Genomic DNA, 24,552 nt, shown 5'->3' on the forward strand with positions numbered 1-24,552 from the left:
TTAAAATTTATAGTTCGAATAATTATATTTATTAATGTATCAGAGTTAATTGGTTTTTTTTTTTTTTTTTTTTTTAATTAAAATAAAATTGCAAGTGTCAATAATTGGGTCTCTTACCTTACAAAGAATAAAATTAATTTATGTTATAATTAAATTCTTATCTCTACAAAAATATTTTTTTTTTATTGTTTGATTTAAAATGTATAAATGAAAAATAATATTTTATAAATTTTCTTTATTTAATAATTGTTAAATTTGCCAAATTTTAATGAATACGAAAATAATAACTTAATTTATCTATTTGTAAATTATAATAAATTTATATAATCTACATTGTAAAACAGAAAAAAGTTGTATAATGTTTTAAAATAAATATATATTTAAATAATACTATTGAAAAATTATTAAAAATACCCGCGACTCATATTCATTCATAATTTTTTTTTTTCAACTCATACCTATTTATGGCAGTATTGAAATTAGAGATTAATCAAATATTTAATCATGTGTTATTATGAATAAAAGTCATATAAAATTACTAACTAAATAAATATAAACAATTAACGAGTAAATTATAGCAAAAAATAAAATAACAAAAATTTAGAAAATATGGTTGTGATTCATGAGAATAACTTATTTCTGATACTTCTGAATGTATTCTTTTAGCAAGAAATGTTTTTCTTCGTCAAACATAGAAAGGACCGTATGACCAGCAAAGTTTGGAATATTAGGTTTGGCCCCTGCAATTAGTAATTCTTTACATATATTTATGCTCTCGTTCTCAAACGCATGAAACAGAGCTGTTCTTCCAGATTTACTGTCACGTGCATTGACATCTGCACTTATAGCTATTAAACACATAACTCCTCTGTAATTTCCATTCCTTGCACAGTGATGTAGAGCTGTAAAGCCTGCGAAAAAAAATTTTAATTATTTTATTTTTTTATTTTATTTTAATTATTATATATTATTATGGTGTTTTATTTGTATAACTTTACAGTTTTATACAAGTTTTTTTTTTATTTATAAGATATAATTGTTAGATATATGTTAGAAAGTAAAATTTTTAAACTTTTTTTAAATAGATAATAATTATTAAATAAATATTAAATATCTTAAACGTTTTTCAACTTTTTAGGTAGATTTCTTTAGAAATTTAACTCCTGCATTAGTCCTCAAGGTGAAATTTTCACCTGATTTTGCTATCATATGTTATAATTAGTCGAGTAGGTTCCAAAAATACCATTGGTTAAAAAATTTATATATGTATGTATATATATATATATATATATATGTAATATAACTAGCCTTGTCATCAGAATATCTCGAAAAGTTTTGAACCGATCTTGATGAAACTTGGTACACATATTCTTTGGGTAATTAGCGAGATCGAGTTCGAAGATGAGCAAAATCGGTCAATTAGTTTAGAAATGGCGGCCATTTAAAATTTTCAAAATTTTGTAAATTTCAAGTTTTGTAACTTTAACCGTGAATAACTTTTGGCTGACAGAAAAGAGCTCATTTCTGAAAACTTCATGGTGAAGCTGATTATATTACCTTCAATTTGACCTATAACACTTATACGTTATGAAGATTTTTATTAATTTTATAGGCCATTGAAAAATTTGAAAATAATGAACTTTTTTTCAAATGTGGTTTTTTTAGAATGACTTTTGAACAGCTTTACTGACCGATTCCAAAAACTACTCAGCTCTTAACATAAAAAAACTACGTCGATCGCCGCCAGACCGGTTAAAATCGCTTGATTCGTTTGTGAGATATCGTTGACGAAAAAAATCGAAAAAAGCGTTTTTTTTTCAAACAAATTCCGAAATTTTTTATCTGATCAATTCACGGTTTGAAATTCATCATAGAATTCAAAAAACTGCATCGACTGTTGTCAACTACGTGATAATCGGTTTACTCGTTTAAAAGTTATCGCGGATTGAAAATTTAAAAATTACATAAACATTTGTTATTGAACAAATTAAATAACATAAATAAAGAAAATCTCATATCACATGAAATCTACCTTCCATTTCGGGTGAGGCCGAATGGCATTTTTTAACTAACATAAACATTTGTAAATATTATTAGTTGATAACACTTAATTTATCCTTTCAATTATTATATATTGAAAGTTATTCAAATTTCTATGAAAATTTAATTATAAAGTTACAATTAATAATTGCTTACCTTCTGAATCAACATTATTTATCGCTGGATTGTGTAGCGATACGTATTGAACAAGTTGAGGCAAATAATCTGACGACATTCTACTCGCGATTATCAAAGCCGAGTCGTAAGCGTTTTCAGGTGACACTGGATTGGCGCCGTTCTTCAGCAGCAAACTAACAATTTCTGGCTGCGCAGAATGTTGAATCGCTAATTCAAGACTCGTCTAAAAACATTAATAAAATAACAATTAAACCAAGCAAATATTTCAAAAATTGTCAATCATTATTTATATTATTAAGAGGATGAGAAAAATTTTGTAGCCAGAATAGTCATATGATAAAATCGGTTTTTTTAGTGAAATTTAGTGTCATTGTAAAGGTGTCGACTTCAATTTGTGCCTTTTCAAGATTTCATATCATTCTCACCGACAGTCAATTTATTATGATAACTATTTAGGCTGCCTTCAAAAATTCTCGATCTCTAAATACATGATTAAGAAATGACCTTGTATCTTGTGAACTATTGACATTTTCAAAGATATAAGCTTATCCCGATGTTACACTCATCAAGACCTTTCATTTGAGTACCCACATCAATTTTTCATATATTTATATGTATTATATATATGTATATATGAAAAATATATCAAAATGCATGTGGGTATTCAAATGAAAGCTCTTGATGAGTGCAACATCGGGATGAGTTAATATCTTTAAAAACGTCAATAGTTAAAAAATTACTGTGCAATTTAGCAAAAGTAATTATTTAATAAAGTAAAATTTTATTTATTTATAGTTCACAAGTCACATAGTGACTGCAAGGTTACTAGTTTTAATATTAACTCACCTGTTTGTCTTGAGTAGGAATATCAACAGATTCCTTGACAACTTTGAGCATCATAAGATGTCTCTTCAAAACTCGTGGATCATTTCCAAAAACAGCTTTGTGAACATTGAGTAATCCATTTTCGTCAAACTTCTTGGCATTCTTCAAATCGCGATTCAATATTTTGTAAGCTTTCTCCACCACCGGATTTATTTTCAACATATTTTTAACTTGTTCAACACTTTTCTTGTCAACCCAAACATCTTTGTCCAACATTTCGTCAAGTGCTTCTCTAAAATTAGCAGTATCTGTGCAAGCTTTTCTTTTTTCTTCCTTATTGTTATTAATTAATTGTTTTTCAATTTCGTGAAGTCTCTCCACGCCATTAGTATCTCCAGTCACGCGAATAAAATCATTTTTATCCAACAACCCGAATACGTTCGTCTGCGATGACGTGTCTTTAACTGACAAATAATTATGAGGAGGTTTTTTAGGAATAAACCGCTCCATTCCAAACCCGCACTCCTCTAAAGCCCTCAGAGCTCTCATTTTAAGATCTTCATCACTAACAGTGCTAAGTGCTTCGCCAACAACACTCAGCTTATCGGATAATTCTTCATCCGTTAAGTCTTCGCGCAAATATGGCGACCTGTAGCTCTCCATTGGAGATCCACTTCTTCTGGGATTCCCATCTTTATTTAATTTATCACTACTACTATTCGTATTTTTGTTATTCCCCCTCCTTATCAGATTCACTCTGCCCTGTGAATTAACTAACGGAACAGACTGTGGAGTATTTTTAACATTCATTTCAGTCTCAGTCTGCTCTTGATCCAACAAATCATTATTTTGCAAAACATAAACAGTATTTCCGTCTAAATTACTACCATCGTCAAGATTTATAATTCCATTAGAGTCATCAACAATATTTATCAAATTTTGATCAGAAATATCTGCTGCTAATGCGTATCCATGATCAAATCCTCTTTTATTCCCGGCGATTCGTATCAAGCGACTGCCGGGTTGTCCATTACTATTCACTTGCTGCCTGTTTATAATATTTGATTGATTAGCATTTTTAACAGTTCTGAACGGTAAATTTTTTCCTCTATTTAGCAGTGACGTACCTCTACGCAATAAAGCTGGTTTTTGTCCATTTAAATTATTATCATCAGTAATAATATTGGCACTTTTATTTTGTACATTTCTTAAAACCGTTCTTTCAGGTTCTTTTTTTAGAACTCGCCAGCCTCTTCCTTGTTGCATAACAATTCCATTTGATTCACCCTCGCCATAGCTACCACTAAGATCAATGCTGTCGTCATTCGACACAACAATATTATGATCATCAAGCTGATAAATTGAATTGGTAACAATATTTGATCTTAATGGCATATTAACGCGAGAATTTAAATCTGATGATAATTTAACTCCTCTTAAGTGCGGCGGAATTATATATTTTACCGCCGAATTCGGATTTTTGTTCAGTGATTTATAAATATCCTGTGATGATGCGAGCATTGAGGGTTTAATGTCGCTTGTTCCAGATGCTGTGGTCACTAAAGTGTCTCCTTTGGTCATTATATTCACAGGCTGATCTGATCTAATCAATGGCTTCGCTAATGAGAATGATATTGTTTTGCCATTCAGAGAAGTCACTGGCGTATTTTGTGGCATTATTTTCATGTCAAGCTCTCGGCCATCCTTGGTTTTTATTTTAAACTTCGCAAGCTTCATTGATTTTTGTGTCGCTCCTGCTGGAGATTTAGCTTCACTGCTACTATCATTGCCCTTAGCCATACTTGGATATGCTTGAGGTAGCGCAAATTCACGAACACATTCAGTCAGTGAAAGATTGGGTACAGGTGATGACGATGATCTCGCTCGTTTTCTTGGAATCGCTGATTCAGATTCCATTTTTTAATATTTGCCGGCTTGAAATTTCTTCTTTTGAAAACGGGATTTTTTTTATTTCTTTTAGAGAAAAATTTATTCCATTGATAGTTCTGGAATAATAATTTTAAATTATATTAGACTTGTTTTTATTAATGTAATCTTAATTAATTAATTTTTAACTAGTTGTTCTATTACTGTATAATTGAATTAATATAATTAATTAGAACGTATAAATATAATAATTAAACGCAATAAATGATAAGATATTATTACCGTCAATGATATGAATAATTTTTTAACCAACGAGTGTATGCAAGACGGGAGATCCCTGGTTTTTGTGGTTACACTATAACTGTTGGCGCTTCCACAGATGTGCACGGGGATTATATTTGTATAATTACATACAAATTTTTAAATAACAGCTGAAACAATTAAAATTTATTAAATAAAAAATGAATGACTTGTCGGAAAATTGATAAATGGAAAATGATATAAATACCTAATAATATTAATAAAATAGATTTCAGTGATTTGCGTTGGTATAAAAATTCTATTTACTACAAACATCAACCACTGGTTATTCTGCGTTAAGACTGTACACACATTAGTACCACTGATCCCCAACATGTGATGAGAATAAGCAGTAAATCCTGTGAATGCATAACTTGAACTTTCTATTGGCTGCATTGTTGGGGAAATCTCTACAGAACTACATCTTGTGGTCAATTTTCGACATAGTTGGCTGTAGTGACAATTTATTCCCGCTAGTTGCGCTACTTTTATTATCGAGTTTAAATTCATTTATTTATTTATTTAAACGCCAATTGACTTTAGACATTAGGTTTACATCAAGTAAATTTAGTTTTAGGTGAAAAAAGAAAATAAAAATAAAGCATTAACTTTTCATTAGAATTTAATTAAATTAAATCAATTTCATTTACTTTATAAGTCTAAATTATTAGCATTTAAAGAATTATTCATAATTGAAATTTAAGGAATATAATGCTGTCTGCTATTTTTTATTAAAGAAGAAATGGTTTCTTCCCACATATATAAAATCATTGAAGTTCTACATCCTGGAAATTTATTTAATAATTAACTTTACTGTCATACAAATCGATAATTTATTAAATTTAATATCAATTAACTAATAATTTACTTTGTACATCAATTGGAGCATAACTAAACTTTCTTCAGTAAGATTATATTCTTGAAAAATAATCTTTGGAATGTACGCGATTCCTTGGAGACATTTGTTATCTCCAACAGTTATTTTTATTTCATTGTCTGAGTACCAACACGTTATCCACTGCAAAATAAAATTTTTAAATGAAAAATTGAAGGAATATAAATGTTAGAGCAAAATTATAATCCTAATTAATTTAAAAGACCCATTTATTGACACCGGCCTAGTTGTTTGACACTTGCAATTTTATTCTAATTAAAAAAATTAAATAATCTCAAAAAACCAATTTTCTTAAAATTTATAATTAAAAAATTATATTTATTAATTTATTAGAGTTGATTTGATTTTTTTAATTAAAATAAAATTACAAGTGTCATTAACTAGGTCTTTTACCTTATCTCGTTAAAATTAATAGATCATATTAATTTTATAAATCTCTCGAGACAACGAATTTGTGATTGTTTAGTGACATTACTTTACTTCTCCGAAACTTGGTACAGTAATAAATTTTTAAATTGTTCATGTGTAATATGTTTCTCAGTGACTTTACTTGGATCAAGACTAGCCAACCAAGCTGCTAGAACGTGCTTACATGTCTGGTCTGATTGATCCCTAAGCACTTGGTATCTATGATTTAATAAATAGATATATTAATATGACAGAAGTATTACGGTATTATTTTTTAATTGGAGTAGTACTTGAAAGCGGCACATGGACAGTAGTTTACGTTGGGAAATAAAATATAAGCTTCACCGGATAATCCTTGTACTTCAAGCAACCATCTACTAGAATTTATTTCCTTCCAAACACCTTGAGCGTTTGGATCAAAGGCTATTATTTTACTTATTTTACTTGATTCATATAAGCTCAACGCTCTGTCAAAAACGTCACCAAATGCTGAGTAAAGACTAACAAGTGATAAATCTGTAACTAAAAATTAATAATAGAAATTAATTCAGCAGATGTTTAATAATTTTAAGAATTTTTCTAACAAATAAATTATAGAAAAAAAAAATTATAAAAAAAATTGACGCGTAGAAATTTTAAAAAATTAAAAATGCAATTTTTAGAAAATAATTTTTTTTTTTTAATTATTTCTATAATAAATAAGTATAAAATATAAAATATTTACATTTTTGTTCTTTTTTAAAATCTTCTGCTAATTTATTAAGCACATGTCGCGAAATTCCTTTTTGTTTGACAATCAAACTATCAGCTGTTGGATTGGATCCTGATGTTCCAGGTATTGAGCTCATTGATTAATTTTATAAAATTATTTAATTGTGTATTTTTTATGAATTTTTTGTAATTTTTAAAGGCAATGTCACGTGTGTAAACAATAACATAAAACACAACCTCTCTTAAGGAAGTCCTTTCGCTCCAGTTGAGTCATAACAACTGTAGTAGTAAATTTTCAATAAATTAAAATACAAAACCCATAAAAATTCCTAAAATTGAAAAATAAATAGTATATGAGGCATTAATCGTTGAAATTTTGAAAATTAAAAAAAAAATAGCTAAATACAAAAATTAATTTGACTGTTGTAAATCAGCTGTTAGTAACCTGTCCGTGATTTGGCAACGCTTTATTTCGGTTGTTTACATTTTTATTTGCACAATATAACCTTAACCGTGTTTAACTTTTTGCAGTCAGTGTAAATAAATAAATTAATTAAAAATGTTTAGTCACAAAATCATAACATTTTAATGTCTCATGGCAGGAATGCTAGTATTTTTTAATTATTGTTTTATTTTTCAATTATGAATTATGAAAATTTGTTAACAATAAATCAACTAATAAGTATGCATGAAAAACATAAGCGCGTTAAAGTTTAGTTTGAATTTATTGAATGGTCTGAAGCTCGCGCGCTACGCAACGTTGCCAAATCTTTTGACTCCATTTTATTGTAGGTAACTTGAGAATTTTTTGTGATTTTTAAATATTAATTTCTCAATAAATATCTCGGTAACTGATATATTTTATTGCAAAAAAAGAAACCTGAATATTTCGAAAATCTGATTTTTAGTTTTTTTTTTACTTCATCTAATCCATGACTGATAGTATAATTCGAGAAATACTGCAAACGTCTGATTTTCTCGTAAGACTGAACAAATACTAACATTTAAAAATTTTATTTTTTCAAAAATTTGTCTGGTAAAGTATAAGTTAAACCTCACTATAAGATAAATAAGGACCTTAACTATTAGAAAAAAATTAAATTTACTCATAATCTAATATTTTTTATTTTACATTGGCGGCGAAAGGACCTCCTTAAAATACTATTATTATTATTATTATAACTGTGAAGTTCCCGCGAATTTCAAACCTACATAAAATATGCCTTCAGGTTTGTGGTGGTATCAAAAATGTCAAAAATGGCGGGATTGTTACCATAAGGATTCTATTTAATGTTACCGACAGATCACAAAAAAACAAGACAAGCGTGTTATGTTTAAACAGTCAAGAGACACAAGACAGTTGATGTTGATCATCATTTTATATACTTACATTTGTAGTTAGTGCAGTGAAAAATTAATTTTAAACTTGAATTACAGTACCTGAATATATTTAATACAGTAATTAAAAAATCATTGCTTAAAAATGACTCAACCAACACTAGAGGCGAATTCATCTGGTAGTAGTATTTTTAAAATATTACTTGCTACAGATTGTCATTTGGGTTATGAAGAACGCAGTTCTAAAAAAAGTATTATCTCTATTTATTTATTTATGATAACAATGAAAATACCAGACATTTGATGACTATTTTATTTTTTTTTAAACTGATTAATTATTTAAAAAAATTCTCATGTCTGGTTCAGTTTTTATCTACTTGGCACACTAATTATTTATTAATTAATTTTTCAGCCGATAGACAAGACAGTTTTATTACATTTGAAGAAATCCTACAAATTGCTGTAGCCAAAAGAGTCGATTTTATTTTACTTGGTGGCGATTTATTTCATGACAGCACACCATCGCAGAATGTCGTTTTGAGATGTATTAATTTATTACGAAAATATTGTTTCGGTGATCGGTAAATATATATTTTTATACTTTTACAAAAAATTGATTTACTATAGTTAATAATTTTTAACTCTTATTATTGCTTCGTTGTTTCAGAAAAATAAAATTTCAATTTTTGAGTGATCCATCAGAAGTACTGTCAAATATCACACAAGAACTTAATTTTGAAAATGAAAATTTGAATATTGGTTTACCAATTTTTACAATTCATGGCAACCATGATAACCCAAGTAAATTTTATTTTTGACAATATTAATAATATTAATGAAATTTTTTTTTTTAAATATTCTTATTTGAACCATATTTTTCAACTGCCTCCAATGAGCATTCATTTTTAATTTCATCAATTCGTCTTTGGCAAGAATTACCAATTGATGTCATCAATGCACTTAGCATTGACACTTTCAAGAGAAAAGCTTACGAATTTTTACGTGATCTTGAGCTAAAAAAGAGCTGGATATACCTAGTATCATTGACGATAATCCAAACCATTAAAATTAGTGCTATCGACAGTACCTTAAACTTTTAAATTTAAATTCAAACTCAAGTCTGACATTTATTATTCAATCTACAAATTCTTGTTCATTTTTACTCACCTCATTGTTATTGATTGAAATTAGTTGATTTTATTTTTCAAATTTTAAATTGTATGCTTTGTTCGATTAGTTATAATCCTAACTTTTTCAATTTATTAATGTAGATCTGTTTGTATTCTTATATATACTTTTTTACTTATTTTTTGTACCATTTACCATTGGGCCATCACCTTGGCATTTAAGTTAAATAAATAAATAAATAAATATTTTTACAGGTTTCGAGTATACAAGTACGTTGGACATACTCGCAGCATCAGGAGTGATTAACTATTTTGGTAAAGTGTCAGATTTGACTCAAATAACTATTTCACCTATGATACTAAAAAAAGGTGATAGTTACATCGCTATTTATGGCTTGAGTTACATCGGAGACCAGAGATTATCTAGATTACTTAAGAATGATATGGTATAAATGATCAATCATCAAATGAAAGTTATCAATCAATTTATTAGCCTTAATTAATCTTCATTAAAATTTTTTAGGTGAAATTTTTACGTCCTGAAAACATTGAAAATTGTTTCAACATCTTGGTATTACATCAAAATCGCGCTGCACACACTCGCCATGGAAGTATACCTGAAGATAAATTACCATCCTTTTTTGATTTAATTTTCTGGGGTCACGAACACGAGTGTCGTATTGTACCTGAACTAATATCGTTACCTGACGATGAAAAGTACTATATCACGCAACCAGGTAATAAAATTTATTTAAAAACAAAATCAATTATCACAAGTGATAATTATGAAACTAATTTTTACAGGGAGTTCGGTTGCAACGTCCATGGCGATAGGCGAATCTAAGCCGAAGCATGTGGGGGTTTTAAAAATCCAAGATGGTCGTTTTTTGATTGATGCTATAAAATTACAAACAGTAAGACCTTTAGTCTTCGACACAATCGATCTTACAGAGGTTATCAACAAAGAATATTGCGATGATTCAACGACAGGTGTTTTGGAATACGTTGATGATTATATAGCAAATACGATGCTTCCTCAAGTCGAACAACTTATTACTGAGAACCCTAATCAGCCAAAAATACCCTTTCTCAGACTAAAAGTTGTTTACAAAGAAGAAATACATATGTTTGATTCTATGTTGTAGGTATTTTTTATTATAGTTAAATTTACTTTTATTAACTCCAAGTACTTTTTTAGGATTACGCGCAAGTATGCTGATAGAGTTGCTAATGCTAAAGACTTGATATTATTTAGACGCGATAAAAGAGGCCTCAAGCTTGACTCTTTAGATTTTGATGACAATGAGGCTGCTGCTGATTTAGCAGAGTGTTTTCAACACGAGGTATTTTTTATATAAAGTTTGATTATTAAAATTATAATTTTTATTCAAACTATTAACCTTGCAGTCACTATGTTACTGCCGTGACTTGTGAACTATAAATAAATGAAATTTTGCTTTATTAAATAATTACTTTTGTTAAATTGCACTGTACTTTTTAAAATATTGACGTTTTTAAAGATATAAGCTCATCCCGATGTTACACTCATCAAGAGCTTTGATTTGAGTACCCACATGCATTTTGATATATTTTTCATATATTCATATATATAAATATATAAAATATATAAAAAATCGATGTGGGTACTCAAACGGAAGGTCTCGATGAGTGTAATGTCGGAGTGAGCTTATATCTTTAATAATATCAATAGTTCACAAGATACAAGGTCATTTCTTAATTATTGACATTTTTAAAAATGTAAGCTCATCCCGATGTTACGGTCATCAAGAGCTTTCATTTGAGTACCCACATGCATTTTTGATATATTTTTTCATATATACATATATGTAATATATATAAATATATAAAATATATGAAAAATTGATGTGGGTACTTAAATGAAAGGTCTCGATGAGTGTAATGTCAGGGTGAGCTTATATCTTTAAAAATATCATTAGATGACAAGATTCAATGTTATTTCTTAACTATTGACGTTTTTAAAGATATAAGCTCATCCCGATGTTACTCCCATCAAGAGCTTTCATTTGAGTACCCACATGTATTTTGATATATTTTTCATATATACATATATATAATACATATAAATATATGAAAAATTGATGTGGATACTCAAATGAAAGGTCTTGATGAGTGTAACATCGGGATGAGCTTATATCTTTAAAAATGTCAATAGTTCACGAGATACAAGGTCATTTCTTAATTATGTATCTAGAGATAGAGCATTTTAGAACGCAGCCTAAATACTGATCATGATAAATTGACTATTGGTGAGAATAATATGAAACCATGAAAAGGCATAACTCCAGGTTAAGACTTTCCAACGATACCAAATTTAACCATAAAAACCCATTTTATCATTTAAATACACTGACCACAAAATTTTGCTTATTCTCTTAATAATATAGATTACTCATTAGTAAATTTTATTTACTTTCAGACTGATAAAGACTGGTCACTGGCTATTCAAAAAGAAGTGGAAAATAGTTTAAGAAGAAATAATACTGAGCTAAACATACTTTCATTGCTGGGGATGAATGAAGCATTAGATAGATGCATAAAAGCCAATGATAATAACTCTTTCTTTAGTATCTTCAAGTAACTATCAATTTAATTCTTTCTTACTTATGAAATAAATTTTTTTTTTATTATTCATAAAAATATTTATTACAGTTATCAAGTAAAGAAGACCTTAGACCACTTTGAGACTCGTGACATAAAGTTGAATCGCGCCGAATACGAGGAAGAATTAAGAATATTCCGGGAAGAACGCGCTAAAAATTCGACTGATGAAATAAATCAAGTTAAAGGAATGTTGGACAACAAGGAAGAACGGCAAAGACTTAATGGAAGCATCGCCGTGCCATCGGACCTGATAGACGTACCAGATTTAGACAACGCGGATGACCCTATGCCAGTGCCTACTCGTGGTCGTGGACGTGCAAAAGCAACAAGAGCTAGAGCAGGAACACGCGGTGCAGCCCGTGGTGGCAGAGGACGAGCTGCTCCTGCTGCGTCTCCAGTCAGGAGTCCTCTGACAATAAGCACTCAGGCTAGAAACAACCAGGTACTAATCTTATCCAACAATCTCCAATTATTTTTAAATTTATCTAAATAATTTGTACTAATAATTTTTAGACATCAAACAATGGTAATGATCGTTTCTTTCAACCAACTCAACCAAGTCAACTAATGACATCAACTCAACGACCAGGTGCTCGTAAACCAACTCAGTTCTACAACAGCGATTCTGATTAATCAAAATAACATTTATTGTTAAAAAATACTTTCTATTGCTACCTTAATTACATTAATGGAAGATAATTTTTCACGTTAGAGTATTTTTTTATTAAAAATTAATTATAAAGTTTTTTTTTAAGTAATAAATAATTTTTGATAACAATTTTATTACCAATTTTCAACAGTATATTTATTAATATTAATATAATATAAACTAACGATAAAACTATACTGTAGCTCCAATTTCACCTAGAATCTCAGATAACCTTTCTAATTGTTTACTTATTGAAGAGTGTTGTGCCTGACTTCTAGCAATTAATTGGAAAGCATTTATATACTCTAGCTCCGAAAATTGTGGTCCATTTTCAAGTATATTATTCAAAATATCCTCAGGGGTCTCATAAAAAAGTTCAAAGTATTGTCTTGCATAATCCAGCGCCAGTTCGCGGGCCATAGTTATATTAGTAAGTGTCTGTTGAAGTGTAAAAACATTTCTACACATACGTTGGATCCCACTTTTGTCTATTTTATCAATATACTGCGCGGAAGTTATTAATATTTTAGTTATCAAATGTCCAAGGCCTTCAAAAATATATTTTGTCTTTTTGGGGTGCAGAGTAGACTGCAGTGACTCGTCGATGTTCTGCAAAACACGACTGAGTTCTTGTACTCGCGGATCTGCTTCCTGAGGATCCTGAACTCCATCACACAGATGACTGTACTCGCCACGAGGTAATAAGTAGTGGAAACACTGTACTCTTACTTCCAGATGCAGCAGAAGAATACATGTGTTGGCAAGTTCTTCAAACTCAACAGCGACTTGCTCGAGCAGTTCAACAAGCGAATCAGAAACACGTGGTAAAAGTGTTTGGTTGTCATTGCTGTTTTTAGATTGTTGTAATTCAGCAGTAAGTAAGCGTATTGACAAAGCAAACCACTCGACACTTTCTTGCAAAAGTGCCAAGCAACGAAGCTGACCAACGTCAGATAGAATTTCGCTTGAATTTATTCCTCCCTCGCCTAAATTGCTCGCCAGAATTTCAGCTTCTCGCAAATTGCGCTGTCTTACATCTTCAGGGCTTTCTTCTTCCTGAGTCTCCTGGCGACGCATTGACCATCCACGGGTTATCTTCCCACGCTTATCGCTCGTAGTTTCACTCTTCATATTGTCCCAGTTAGGCAGTGATTTTATAAACCTGCTGATGTCGTCGTCTTTCAACCAAGCCGCTGAACAGATTTTTCTATCCTCATTCCCCGATTGTATTATATTGCGGTACGCTGATTGACAAGTCTCCCGATAATTGTGGAGAATATTGAGCGCCAGAGTACAAAAATGCTCGCCCTGAAGGGGCAGAGCTATCATCAGTGATCTCAACTCAGCTATACACTGCTCGACTTTTACTGCTGATTGTAACAGCGGTCGCGCCAATCCCAAGTCTTTCATAACTTCTGGTGGTGTTATGGTTTGCCAAGCATCCGATGCTTTTGTTGCAGCGTCAATTGTCGTTGCTACCATTATGTGATGTCGTCCCAGAAACTCTTCCTTTATGTAGTCAGCTATAAAACTATTTAGTGTACAAGAATTACCAGGTTGGATTTCTAATGCGCGTTCTATTTCTTCGATAAATTGCATCATAGGACGGAATATAAATGTTATATTTTTAGGGTCTGGTTCACATACTAGCCGTTTTGATATTTTTAATGATGCATTGTCCTGAAAAAATGATTTATTATTGTTAATTTTGATAGAATTTTTAGAGAAAAAAAAAAAAAAAAGACAAAATTATACATAAGAGTTGGACAGAAATTTAAAGCTAGTAATTTTGTGTAGTATAAAAATTATTCTTTGTTATAAAAGCTGTAAAGAGTGTAATAATTTAAATTTAATTTAATTTAACTAAGTTAAGAAAATGCAATAAAATAAAGTGTATTGTAGAGAGCGAAATGAAGTTATAAAAAAAAAGAGTGTACCAAAGAAAACGGTAAAAAAAAAAAATTGCGATTGTAAAGCACTCTCTGATGCTTCGCACCATGAGTCGTGCAAAAATACAGTAGACTCTCGATAACTCGAACTTCAAGGAAAGTGATATAAACTTCGAGTTAACGAATTTTTGACTTAACAAGATGTTCAAAATTTGCAAGTAGACCAAAAAAATTAAGAAAACACTTGATTTGCAATAAAATAACTTAGAGAGAAAATATACATTACAACCAAGAATATAAGAAGCATTGAAAATTCCTATAGGAATTTAAATTTGATTGCTATAAGCTTGGACAGTTCAGAGAAAAACGTCTTTATATTTTACTAACTTCGACTTATAGAGTTTCACTTTTAAAATTCGAGTTATCTATATTAATATTATAAAGAGGAAATATTTGATTGTTTGCATTGAATAGGCTCCGAAACTACTGAACCGATTTGAAAAATTCTTTCACTGTTGGAAAGCTACATTATCCTCGGGTGACATAGGCTATCTTATATTATGAATAATTTGAAAATTTTTGTTAAATACCCGTACGAAGCCGGGGCGAACTGCTAGTAGAGTATAAATATCCTTTATCGATGCTGGAAGAGAAACGATACTAAGTTCGAGTTACAGAGTCTAAATAATTCGAAATATCGCGTATTTAAGAGTTCAGCGGAAGGGAATACAAACTTTTTTCGAGTTACTGAGAATTTCGACTTAACAAGGTTCGAGTTACCGAGATTCCACTGTATTATGTAAGTATATAAATGTAAAATGGTAAAAGTTTTGTAAAACTCTAAATATTGTGATACAAATAAAATTATATTATATTCTATTAATTTTTAGTAATTTATAAAAGATAAATAAAAAAAAATATACTTACTATAAAACTAGCATTGCTGAGTTTCTGATCCTTCAGATACGTATTTAGTGTTTTAGGATGTAAAGAAAAGTCAAATTTAAACAAAGACCCGTTTTTTTGTCTCTGAGGTTTACGCTTTGCGAAGTAAGCATTAATATCAACAGATGATTCGGAAAAATTAGTCGGCTGAAATGGTCGATCCACAACATTCTGTATATCAAGATACTCTGTCAGTAATAATTGTAAGACCGCTTGTATTTTACTCCAAACATCAGGCATCTCATACAATCGTACATCGACGCTGTACTTTTTGGAAACATGAGAGAAACTTCTTAACGCCATCGAGTGAGCGTTAGCAATCATTCTAAACTGATCAAAAATAGTCTGGAGTAACTCGAGTAATGCCGACTGACCATTATTCTCTTCCCCGTCTGCGTGATTGATGATACGTACGCCACTGACATCGGATTTAGGCATCATCTTATCAGCATTAGCTTTTATTGAATCCGAAGTACGCGCAATTATATTCAACAACTCATTCTGCATCTTACTCTTGATCGCTTCGACTGCGTCGGGAATATTATTCAACAATGCCAGACATTCAATGATAATCGCAATGAAATGCTCAGAATTTTCTTCTGGATTCAATGAATTTTCATCCTCAATTATGTTTGTTAAATCTTCTTGCTGAGAATTAAGTCCCCGAGCCAACTGGCCGCTAGGATAGCTGACGTCCAACAACGCGCGTTTTACTTTATTGCCTCTAGATCCGCGAGCCTCGTTACTGCGCTGAAAATCGCGTCCAGATCCTTGTCTCTTCAACAAAACCTCCCTGGTAGTTTCGACGTACAAGTGTCTCGTCAATTCCTCGAGTAATTTTGACTGAAGCTGCTGCTTTTTTGCCTCCAACTCTGTCTTGACTTCTCTCAGCGCTTCAACTCCTTCTAAACTACCATCACCCATTGACAATGCGGATACCAGCAGCTGGGTCGCATGGAGGTACAATTTTTTGTTCAAATAATTGCTTAATTTAGCCGGTACTTCTTTTAACTGGTCAATATCATTCAGTAATTGAAGTACATGTTTGTGCTCAATGCCTTCCAGCCATAACTTCATCAATTCTTCACGTCTGCATCTCAGTAATTGTTTACAAGCATTCAGGTTTTCTTTTACTGTGTGAATCTTTTCTCGTGATGACGTAACTCTTTCAGATAAGTTACTGAATATCTGTTTAAATAAAATTATTTAATTACTGTTATTTATTTTTTTTTAATTATTAATTATTTTATCAAAAGCTGGAATTTTCAGCTTATATATATTTTTTTTAAATAACCATGAAATAAGTTTATAATTAATTGGGTAATAATTAAATTATTGATTTAAAATTTTTAATTAAATTTGATATTTTTTAAATAAAATTAATTATGAAAATTAAATTAGCTGACATAAAAATTTTTAGAATTTTTTTTAATTGAAAAATTATTACAAATAGAGAAAAATTTTTATTTGTAAAAAACTATGAAAATTAATGTAGCATATATTTAATAATTTAAAAAATTTTATAACAAATAAATTATGGCAAAAAAAAATTAGAAAAAAAAAATTTGCATTAGAAATTTAAAAAAAATGAAAAATTCAATTTTTTAAAAATAATTTTTTGGAACAAATCGTTTTGTTAAATGAAATTAAAAAATTGTCAAGTGACTGCTAACTTGAATGTCATAAAAAATTTGAAAAATTATAAGTGCAAATTTTTAAAAAATATTTTTTAGTCATAATTTAATAAATGAAAATCAAGTTAGCTGACATCTAAAAATTAATAGAATTTTTTTTTATTAAAAAAATTATTACAAAATAATAAAAAAAAATTTTCATGTGTAAAAAACTTGAAAAACTGTAGGAGCAATTAAAAAAAAATTTTTTTTGGTTCTAATTTAATAATTAAAAGAAATTAAAAACGTCGTCTAACTTTAATGTTATATTTAATAAATAAAAAAAAATAAAAATCTCGACTAACTTTAGTGTTATAAATAAATTACATACTTTCATAACTTCAGTAAGATCTTGATCATGCAATGAAACCAGTTCATCAAGCTTTTGATCACTCCGTTTGTATTCCTTTTCAAGTTTAGCCTTTTCAACTTCTCTTTGCTCATTTGTTTCACTTGCTGACAGTGCTCGTATTACTGATATCAACAATCCACTCTGTTAAATAATTTATAATTATTAAACAACAATTATCAATAATCAATAAAAAATTTATAACCTAAATAGGTGTGAATTTATTTATAAATGTAAATAAAAATATTATAATAAAACTTACTGTTTCCTTGGTATGTTTTATACCTCGTGGAGGTTTTATCGGTGGTCCAGACATTTTATAAATATTAATTAATATTTTCTGTTATTATTGAATAACATTTATTATTAAACGTTAAAAAAATAAATCATTCATCTGATGGGAGGTTTTTTCGTAACTGTCAAAGTTAAACGCCATCTGAAATCTGAAACAGCTGACTGATGACAGCTAAATAAAAACCTTGCGCTTTTTCAACTTGGTAGTTTATAATTGTATAAATATTATTGTAAAAGATAAATTAAAATTAAGAAAGTAGGTTAAATTATTTATATAGTTTATAATAATGAATATGAATAATATAACAATATCGGCGGTACGCCCTAGAACAAGTATTATTGATAAATCATTAAGTAAAGGCAAAGGTGAGGTTAGTTTGAGTTGTTATGCTTTACTATTTTCTGAATTAGTTCAATATTGTCAAAACCGTGTTTATACTGTACCTGAATTACAAAACAAGTGAGTTCAAGTTTATTATTTACTTATTTAATAATTTATCATACGTACTCCAATTTTTCAATTTTTTATTTTTAATAAACAATGGAAAAGTTTTAATTATTAATTAATAAATAGGAGTATAAGTGATTTTATTCATGACACTGAAGTTGAAAGACAATAAAAATTATTTAGCAATGAAATTATTATGAAAAAAATTTAATAAAAAAATTCCACTTGTGAAAATTAAAAAAAATTCTTGGTGAAAATTTTTAGAAGCATTTTTTTATTGTTATAAAAATTAAAAAAAATTGACAGCTGTCAGCTAACTTCAGTATCATTTTTATTTTGTAATTAAAAATGTTAATTGTTTAAATATTTTAGATTAGCAGAAGTTGGAGCAGATGTTGGTCACCGAGTTACAGACTTGTTGATAATGCGAGATAAAAATGGGAAGCGTGAAATAAAATTACTCAACATATTGCTTTTCGTTAAAAGTACGCTGTGGAAGTCGCTGTTTGGACGTGAAGCTGATAAGTTGGAGCATGCTAATGACGATGAAAGAACTTACTACATCATTGAGAAGGAATCGTTGGTTAACAAATATGTATCGGTACCTAAAGATAAAGGTAGCTTGAACTGCGCGTCATTTGTTGCTGGTATTGTTGAAGCTGTATTATGTGATTCTGGTTTTGTAAGTGAAAAGAAATTTTTTTGAGTGTTTAAATAAAAATTTAATATTTCCAGCTACTAAGGTAAAAGACCCAGTTATTGACATTGGCCTAGTTGATTGACACTTGCAATTTTTTTCTAATTAAAAAAATAAAATGTTCTCAAAAAACCCATCATCTTAAAATTTATAATTCAAAAATTATATTTATTGATTTATTATCAATTGTCAATTGGTTTTATTTAATTGAAATAAAATTGCAAGTGTCAATAACTGGATTTTTTTACCTTATATTTAATTATGGATGTTAAATTATAAAAAAATTAGTTTAATAGACATCTGACAATTTTTAAAAATTTTTTCTTATTGAAAAAAAAAATTAAAACAAAAATTTAATTCTAATCTAATTAATGAAAAAAATTATTTAACATATTAAATTAATTATAAAAAATTGACATCACTAATAATTGTTAAAAATTATTTCAGCCAGCAAAAGTAACAGCGCACTGGCACAAAGGAACAACGTACATGGTAAAATTCGATGATTCTGTAATAGCCCGAGATAAACAACTCGATGAGAAATAAATATTTACTTTTTACCTTTAAGTGATAAACAATAATTATAATAATCTATTATTGTATATTTAAAAATTAGCAAAAGAGAATAAACAATAATTAAATTTTTATGTATATAATTTTAATAGTTCTACTTTTATTTATTTTCCCCCAATCAATATTATATAGATATATATATATGTACTCCTACAAAAACATAGCTTAATTACAAGCAAAATCACGGTCTCGGTAGCTTACAAGACCAGATCTCAACTTCGTCTCCTTCGCGATCTGTTAAAGGAAAATATAAATATATTTAGTGAAAATTTTTAAAATTAAATATATTAACATCAATTTATTATTGTTATATGTAATTCATACCCTGCGTTTTCGGACAATGTATGTAGTAAGTAATATTGGTCCGAGCATCCCTATCCAGAAGAATGCGGCGTTTTTAACAGTTGGTCTAAAAAACTCAGCTCCTCTGACTTTCATTGCCATAAAGCGATTGACTGCGATATCGTCCTGTAATTATCAAAATTACTTAGTTAAATATTTATGAAAATTAAGTTAGCCGACATTTAAAAACTTTTAGTTTTTTTTTTATTGAAAAAATTATTACAAAAAAATTCATTTGTAAAAAATTTAAAAAATTACACGTGTAACTTTTTAAAATATTTTTTAGTTATAATTTAATAAATGAAAAAAAAACAACAAAAAATTAAAAACGTCGGCTAACTTTAGTATTATTAAATATTTTTATGGTTTAAAAATAAATAAATAAAGTATAAAAAAAAAAAGTAGAAATTTACTAAATGATAATATTGATTTATAATTATTTTTTTTTAATATTTCAATTTGTTAATTCATAATTTAATTTTTTAAAATAAACAATTCAATTCGTTTAACTAATAATAATAATAATCATAATACTCAAAACAGAATATTATGTAACAGAATAAAATCAATTAAAACATACACAACAAATAAATTGTAAAATTAATAATCCAGAAATTATAAATTTATAATATTTAAATAAAAATATTAAAATTATTTAAAAAATTAATTTAAAAATAGATAAATGTAAGGTTGGATTTGTTGACACTTACAACAATACCTCCGACACCCAAAGCATGACGATAAGGATTTTGAGTTTGTTTCAGATACTCATATCGCAATTTATTGCGCCTTGCTGTACGGTGCTCTAATATTTCTTTTTGAAGCGGAGAAATATCAAACGTTTCACGGCCAGCCATAATTATCTCACGTTATGGTAATCAAATCGATTGATGTTTAATTTTATTTTTTTGTCCGAAAACCACGGACCCAAAATGAACTTTCCTTTTCCTCCGTGTTTCTTAAAACAATACACTAGCGCTCCCTAGCGAGAAATTTTGAAACTCCCGCGCAGCGCCACAAGGAAGTCTTCTTTTTAACCGCCAGATGGAACATATCCTCCGGCCGGGACGGTCGCACAATTTTTTCGTCCGCAAATATTTGTCAAAAACTCGATAAATAATTGATAATAATTAGTCATAATTATTTTTTAATATTTTTACAGCTTGCCAGTTGCAGTTTTTTATGTATATGGTATGTAAATTATAATTTATGCATGCTATAATGATCGATTTTCTTGCTTACCAATTAATCAAAATGTCGGACGCTAAAGCACCGACATGGTAGTTCATATAAAAAGATCAATAATATTTACTTTGAAAGTATGACAAAAGATGTCAGGTTTTAACTTGAAATTAAACTCGTTCCTCCAGTGGCACTTAAACCACTTGAATAATAATAAAACGGCAAATTTAATTTAAAAATTCAACTCACGATTTATTTATTGCCGTAATTTAAACTCTGGCAATAAAACGCTAAAACTAACAGATAATACTAAAGAATTTAAAGTATTCCTCTGTAAAACTCCTACGACAACAAAATTTTATTTATAAATAACTTAAACTTTAACGTACCATCACTCAATTTCAGCTTATAATATATTTTAATACTTATGCGCATTTTATTACTATTTTAATAAATAGGCGCTGTAAAATTGACGTATCTCTTCTTAAATATACAACCAATAAATCTTTACCAAATATCAGAGTATTAAAATATCCTAACTAGTAACTTTTAATGGGCTTTAAATTAGGTCGTCAAATAATAAAAATAATAATTAAGAAAAAAAATGATAAATAAAAATAATAAAAAAAAATTTTATTGTTATTATTAATTTAATAGTACAATAATAATTACAATAATACAAGGCCTATATAAATGTTTAATGGGTGTAAAAGCCTTATAATATATACATAAGTATTTAGAACCGAGTTTAGGGGTCGCTCGGTTGCTTATTGAACCAAAAATATAATAATAATTACTCCAAGTACTGTACCTAGCCCGACATAAAGTTTATTACCTTGCCAGTTGTGAAAGCTGTGTACTTCTCACCATTCCTTAAATTAATAGCTTATAATTAAATTCATAACAGATTTACTATTTAATCCCATCGAATAGTTTCGTACAAACATTAACACGCTGTTTTTAAATTTTTACTTTCATTTTAATTACTGGGATAGGGAATAAGCAAGTTTATTCAAATTTTTAATCCAATCTTAATTAGGTATTATACTTATATTTATTATAAATTATAATAAAATAGTGTTTGAATTTAAATCGAAGCGTGCAAGGTATACCTTTCATAAAACGAGCTATGAAATCCCTCCTCCCCTATTAGCTCTGTCACAACCGACCATATTTAACACTATTTGCCACATTATTATTACCCGGTACCTCCATAATTTATTGTCAGTATCACAAACCCGCGTTACCTTCTATGCTACTTCTACTATACTATACACACACAAACTCTGTAGATACATCTCTAGATATGTATATTCATCCCAAGCATTGCTCGGAAAATAATATATATATATATATATATATATATATATATATATATATATATATATATATATATATATATATATATTTACTGATTAATCATTCGTTATCGAAAATTTGTAATAATTAATTTAATACATTTTCGTTTAATATTGTACAATCATAATTTAATATTATTCAATAATATGAGAAATTGCGACGTGCTTGGGATATTTCATTCCCATATTTTTGGAATTATTAGTCTAACAAGTACAATTTAATTTATAAAATTTTAGGTTTTTCTGAATTAATTAGAACTAGCTGTTACTCGCCCGCTCCGTTGGGCGCTTTATAGAATTGCATTTTTTTAGATCTAGACTTGAAATTTAATTAGAGAATTGTTTTGACTTGCACAGATTCCCAATTCTATCGAATTAGCATGCACCTTTTATCAATGTAATTATTCTAGCTGATATTCATAGTAACTTTCAATATGCAATTATTATAACATTCCCGTGTCTTTCTTACAAAAATGAATAATAATTGATATGAAAAAAAAAATTTTTAATGAGCATTGAAAGTTTCAGTTAAAGAAATTGCAGGTCTCATAAGTGAAAAAATCTGCCTAATATATAAGCATAACCAATAGGATTAAAAAATTTATTTTAAACAAATAACAATCGAATAGAATAAATGTAGTTATAATAAAAATTCATTATTTCTAAGTCAAAAAAGTATAGGTTCCGGATAAGTAATTTCCAACGTATCATATACTAAAACCTTCTCCGTAATACGCTGCATCTTTATGGTATAAGTATTATTCCGATCGGTTCAATAGTTTTTTACAGTATAACCGAACAAAATAACCGGCTCTCCATTTATTAGTATAGATTTAACTATACCATTAAAATTAATAGTAAGTTTTAAAAGTTAAAAGCTTCGACTATATTACCCAAAAATAATTTATAATAAATTTACAATATCAAAATTCAATTTTTCGATCGTCTTGAATTTTTGTTTGGACTAAAAAAACATTGATGAATGTGTTCAATTTATTTCAGAAAAAAACTTCTAACAATAGATCCAAATCTGAGTAGGCTTAAATTTTCAAAAATAGATATTTTATTATTATACAAATATTCCCATTTTATCAAACTTTTTCTATGATAAATATCCATCATCCTCGAATCCTCACTATATTAATTCCATCATCAATAATACAGAAAAAAAATAGAAGCAGCTTTTGCGTGATGAAGTAGAGGCAGCTTCTCAAATGATACCCACTGAAATTTATACAGTGTAAATGGTTTTAACGTTTTTTTAAGTAATAGCAATAACTTAAGCCAGTAATCCGCGAGACAAAAGGATCAACGACAAAAAAAAATAGTTAAATAAACAGCGACATTCTTACATAATAAAAGAGAAATAACTGGGGTTTGTTTAATGAGCGCGAGAAAGAAGGACATAGAAAAGTTATAGACAGCCTGACGTAGATGCAGGCTCTTTACTTAGCAGCTGTAGTTTTTGGCCATTGTCATCATCACGTATTAGCTACACTAGCTCTTTCTTTCTTTCTTTCTTTCTCTCTTTCCTCTCCACTGTCATTATATCAAGCTCTATACTACTTACAATACACGAAGCTACACCAGTACATTCAGCACACAGATTGACTTCTCCCTTCTCTCCTCTCTCTCATCTCAGAGTCAGTCTTTTCACGTGCAAAGCTCACAACTATGCTGTTTGCTTTTCTATTGAGTTGAAAACGGATGAGGACGAGCAAATAACGGGTACACGGTATATGGAGCGTGTTGAATATATTTCATTCATGTCATAGCACAGTGTAGCGAAAATATATCTAAAAAACCTATCACACATGACATTACTGCTTTTGCTTTACTTG

At 28.9% G+C, this 24,552-nt stretch overlaps 6 protein-coding genes across 6 annotated transcripts; 2 read left to right on the forward strand and 4 right to left on the reverse strand.

Moving 5' to 3' along the window:
- Positions 1-599: 599 nt before the first annotated feature.
- LOC123261055 lies at positions 600-5,670 on the reverse strand. Its single transcript, XM_044722521.1, has 5 exons — positions 5,399-5,670; positions 5,173-5,321; positions 3,025-5,009; positions 2,197-2,401; positions 600-911 (listed from the first exon to the last, which is right to left on the reverse strand). The coding sequence occupies exons 3-5, from the start codon at positions 4,918-4,920 to the stop codon at positions 634-636; spliced, it is 2,379 nt and encodes a 792-aa protein (XP_044578456.1). The 5' UTR covers positions 4,921-5,009; positions 5,173-5,321; positions 5,399-5,670; the 3' UTR covers positions 600-633.
- A 393-nt stretch (positions 5,671-6,063) lies between these two features.
- LOC123260302 (zinc finger SWIM domain-containing protein 7-like) lies at positions 6,064-7,485 on the reverse strand. The gene is made up of 4 exons (XM_044721308.1): positions 7,218-7,485; positions 6,784-7,015; positions 6,479-6,712; positions 6,064-6,208 (listed from the first exon to the last, which is right to left on the reverse strand). Exons 1-3 carry the CDS (start codon positions 7,339-7,341, stop codon positions 6,562-6,564), a joined length of 507 nt encoding a protein of 168 aa, XP_044577243.1. The 5' UTR covers positions 7,342-7,485; the 3' UTR covers positions 6,064-6,208; positions 6,479-6,561.
- A 1,039-nt stretch (positions 7,486-8,524) lies between these two features.
- LOC123260298 (double-strand break repair protein MRE11) lies at positions 8,525-13,011 on the forward strand. Its single transcript, XM_044721305.1, has 10 exons — positions 8,525-8,793; positions 8,955-9,123; positions 9,210-9,343; positions 9,925-10,115; positions 10,193-10,406; positions 10,474-10,810; positions 10,868-11,012; positions 12,128-12,285; positions 12,361-12,754; positions 12,826-13,011. Exons 1-10 carry the CDS (start codon positions 8,688-8,690, stop codon positions 12,943-12,945), a joined length of 1,968 nt encoding a protein of 655 aa, XP_044577240.1. The 5' UTR covers positions 8,525-8,687; the 3' UTR covers positions 12,946-13,011.
- A 103-nt stretch (positions 13,012-13,114) lies between these two features.
- On the reverse strand, positions 13,115-18,221 carry LOC123260297 (exocyst complex component 4). The gene is made up of 4 exons (XM_044721304.1): positions 18,080-18,221; positions 17,800-17,961; positions 15,778-16,983; positions 13,115-14,641 (listed from the first exon to the last, which is right to left on the reverse strand). Exons 1-4 carry the CDS (start codon positions 18,131-18,133, stop codon positions 13,154-13,156), a joined length of 2,910 nt encoding a protein of 969 aa, XP_044577239.1. The 5' UTR covers positions 18,134-18,221; the 3' UTR covers positions 13,115-13,153.
- Positions 18,222-18,376: 155 nt separating this feature from the next.
- LOC123260300 (trafficking protein particle complex subunit 5) lies at positions 18,377-19,863 on the forward strand. Its single transcript, XM_044721307.1, has 3 exons — positions 18,377-18,571; positions 18,932-19,241; positions 19,704-19,863. The coding sequence occupies exons 1-3, from the start codon at positions 18,399-18,401 to the stop codon at positions 19,800-19,802; spliced, it is 582 nt and encodes a 193-aa protein (XP_044577242.1). The 5' UTR covers positions 18,377-18,398; the 3' UTR covers positions 19,803-19,863.
- A 46-nt stretch (positions 19,864-19,909) lies between these two features.
- LOC123260303 lies at positions 19,910-21,128 on the reverse strand. Its single transcript, XM_044721309.1, has 3 exons — positions 20,882-21,128; positions 20,154-20,297; positions 19,910-20,063 (listed from the first exon to the last, which is right to left on the reverse strand). Exons 1-3 carry the CDS (start codon positions 21,026-21,028, stop codon positions 19,995-19,997), a joined length of 360 nt encoding a protein of 119 aa, XP_044577244.1. The 5' UTR covers positions 21,029-21,128; the 3' UTR covers positions 19,910-19,994.
- Between the last annotated feature and the right edge of the window lie 3,424 nt (positions 21,129-24,552).

This window comes from Cotesia glomerata, linkage group LG3, assembly GCF_020080835.1.
Source record: "Cotesia glomerata isolate CgM1 linkage group LG3, MPM_Cglom_v2.3, whole genome shotgun sequence".
Lineage (NCBI taxonomy): Eukaryota > Metazoa > Arthropoda > Insecta > Hymenoptera > Braconidae > Cotesia > Cotesia glomerata.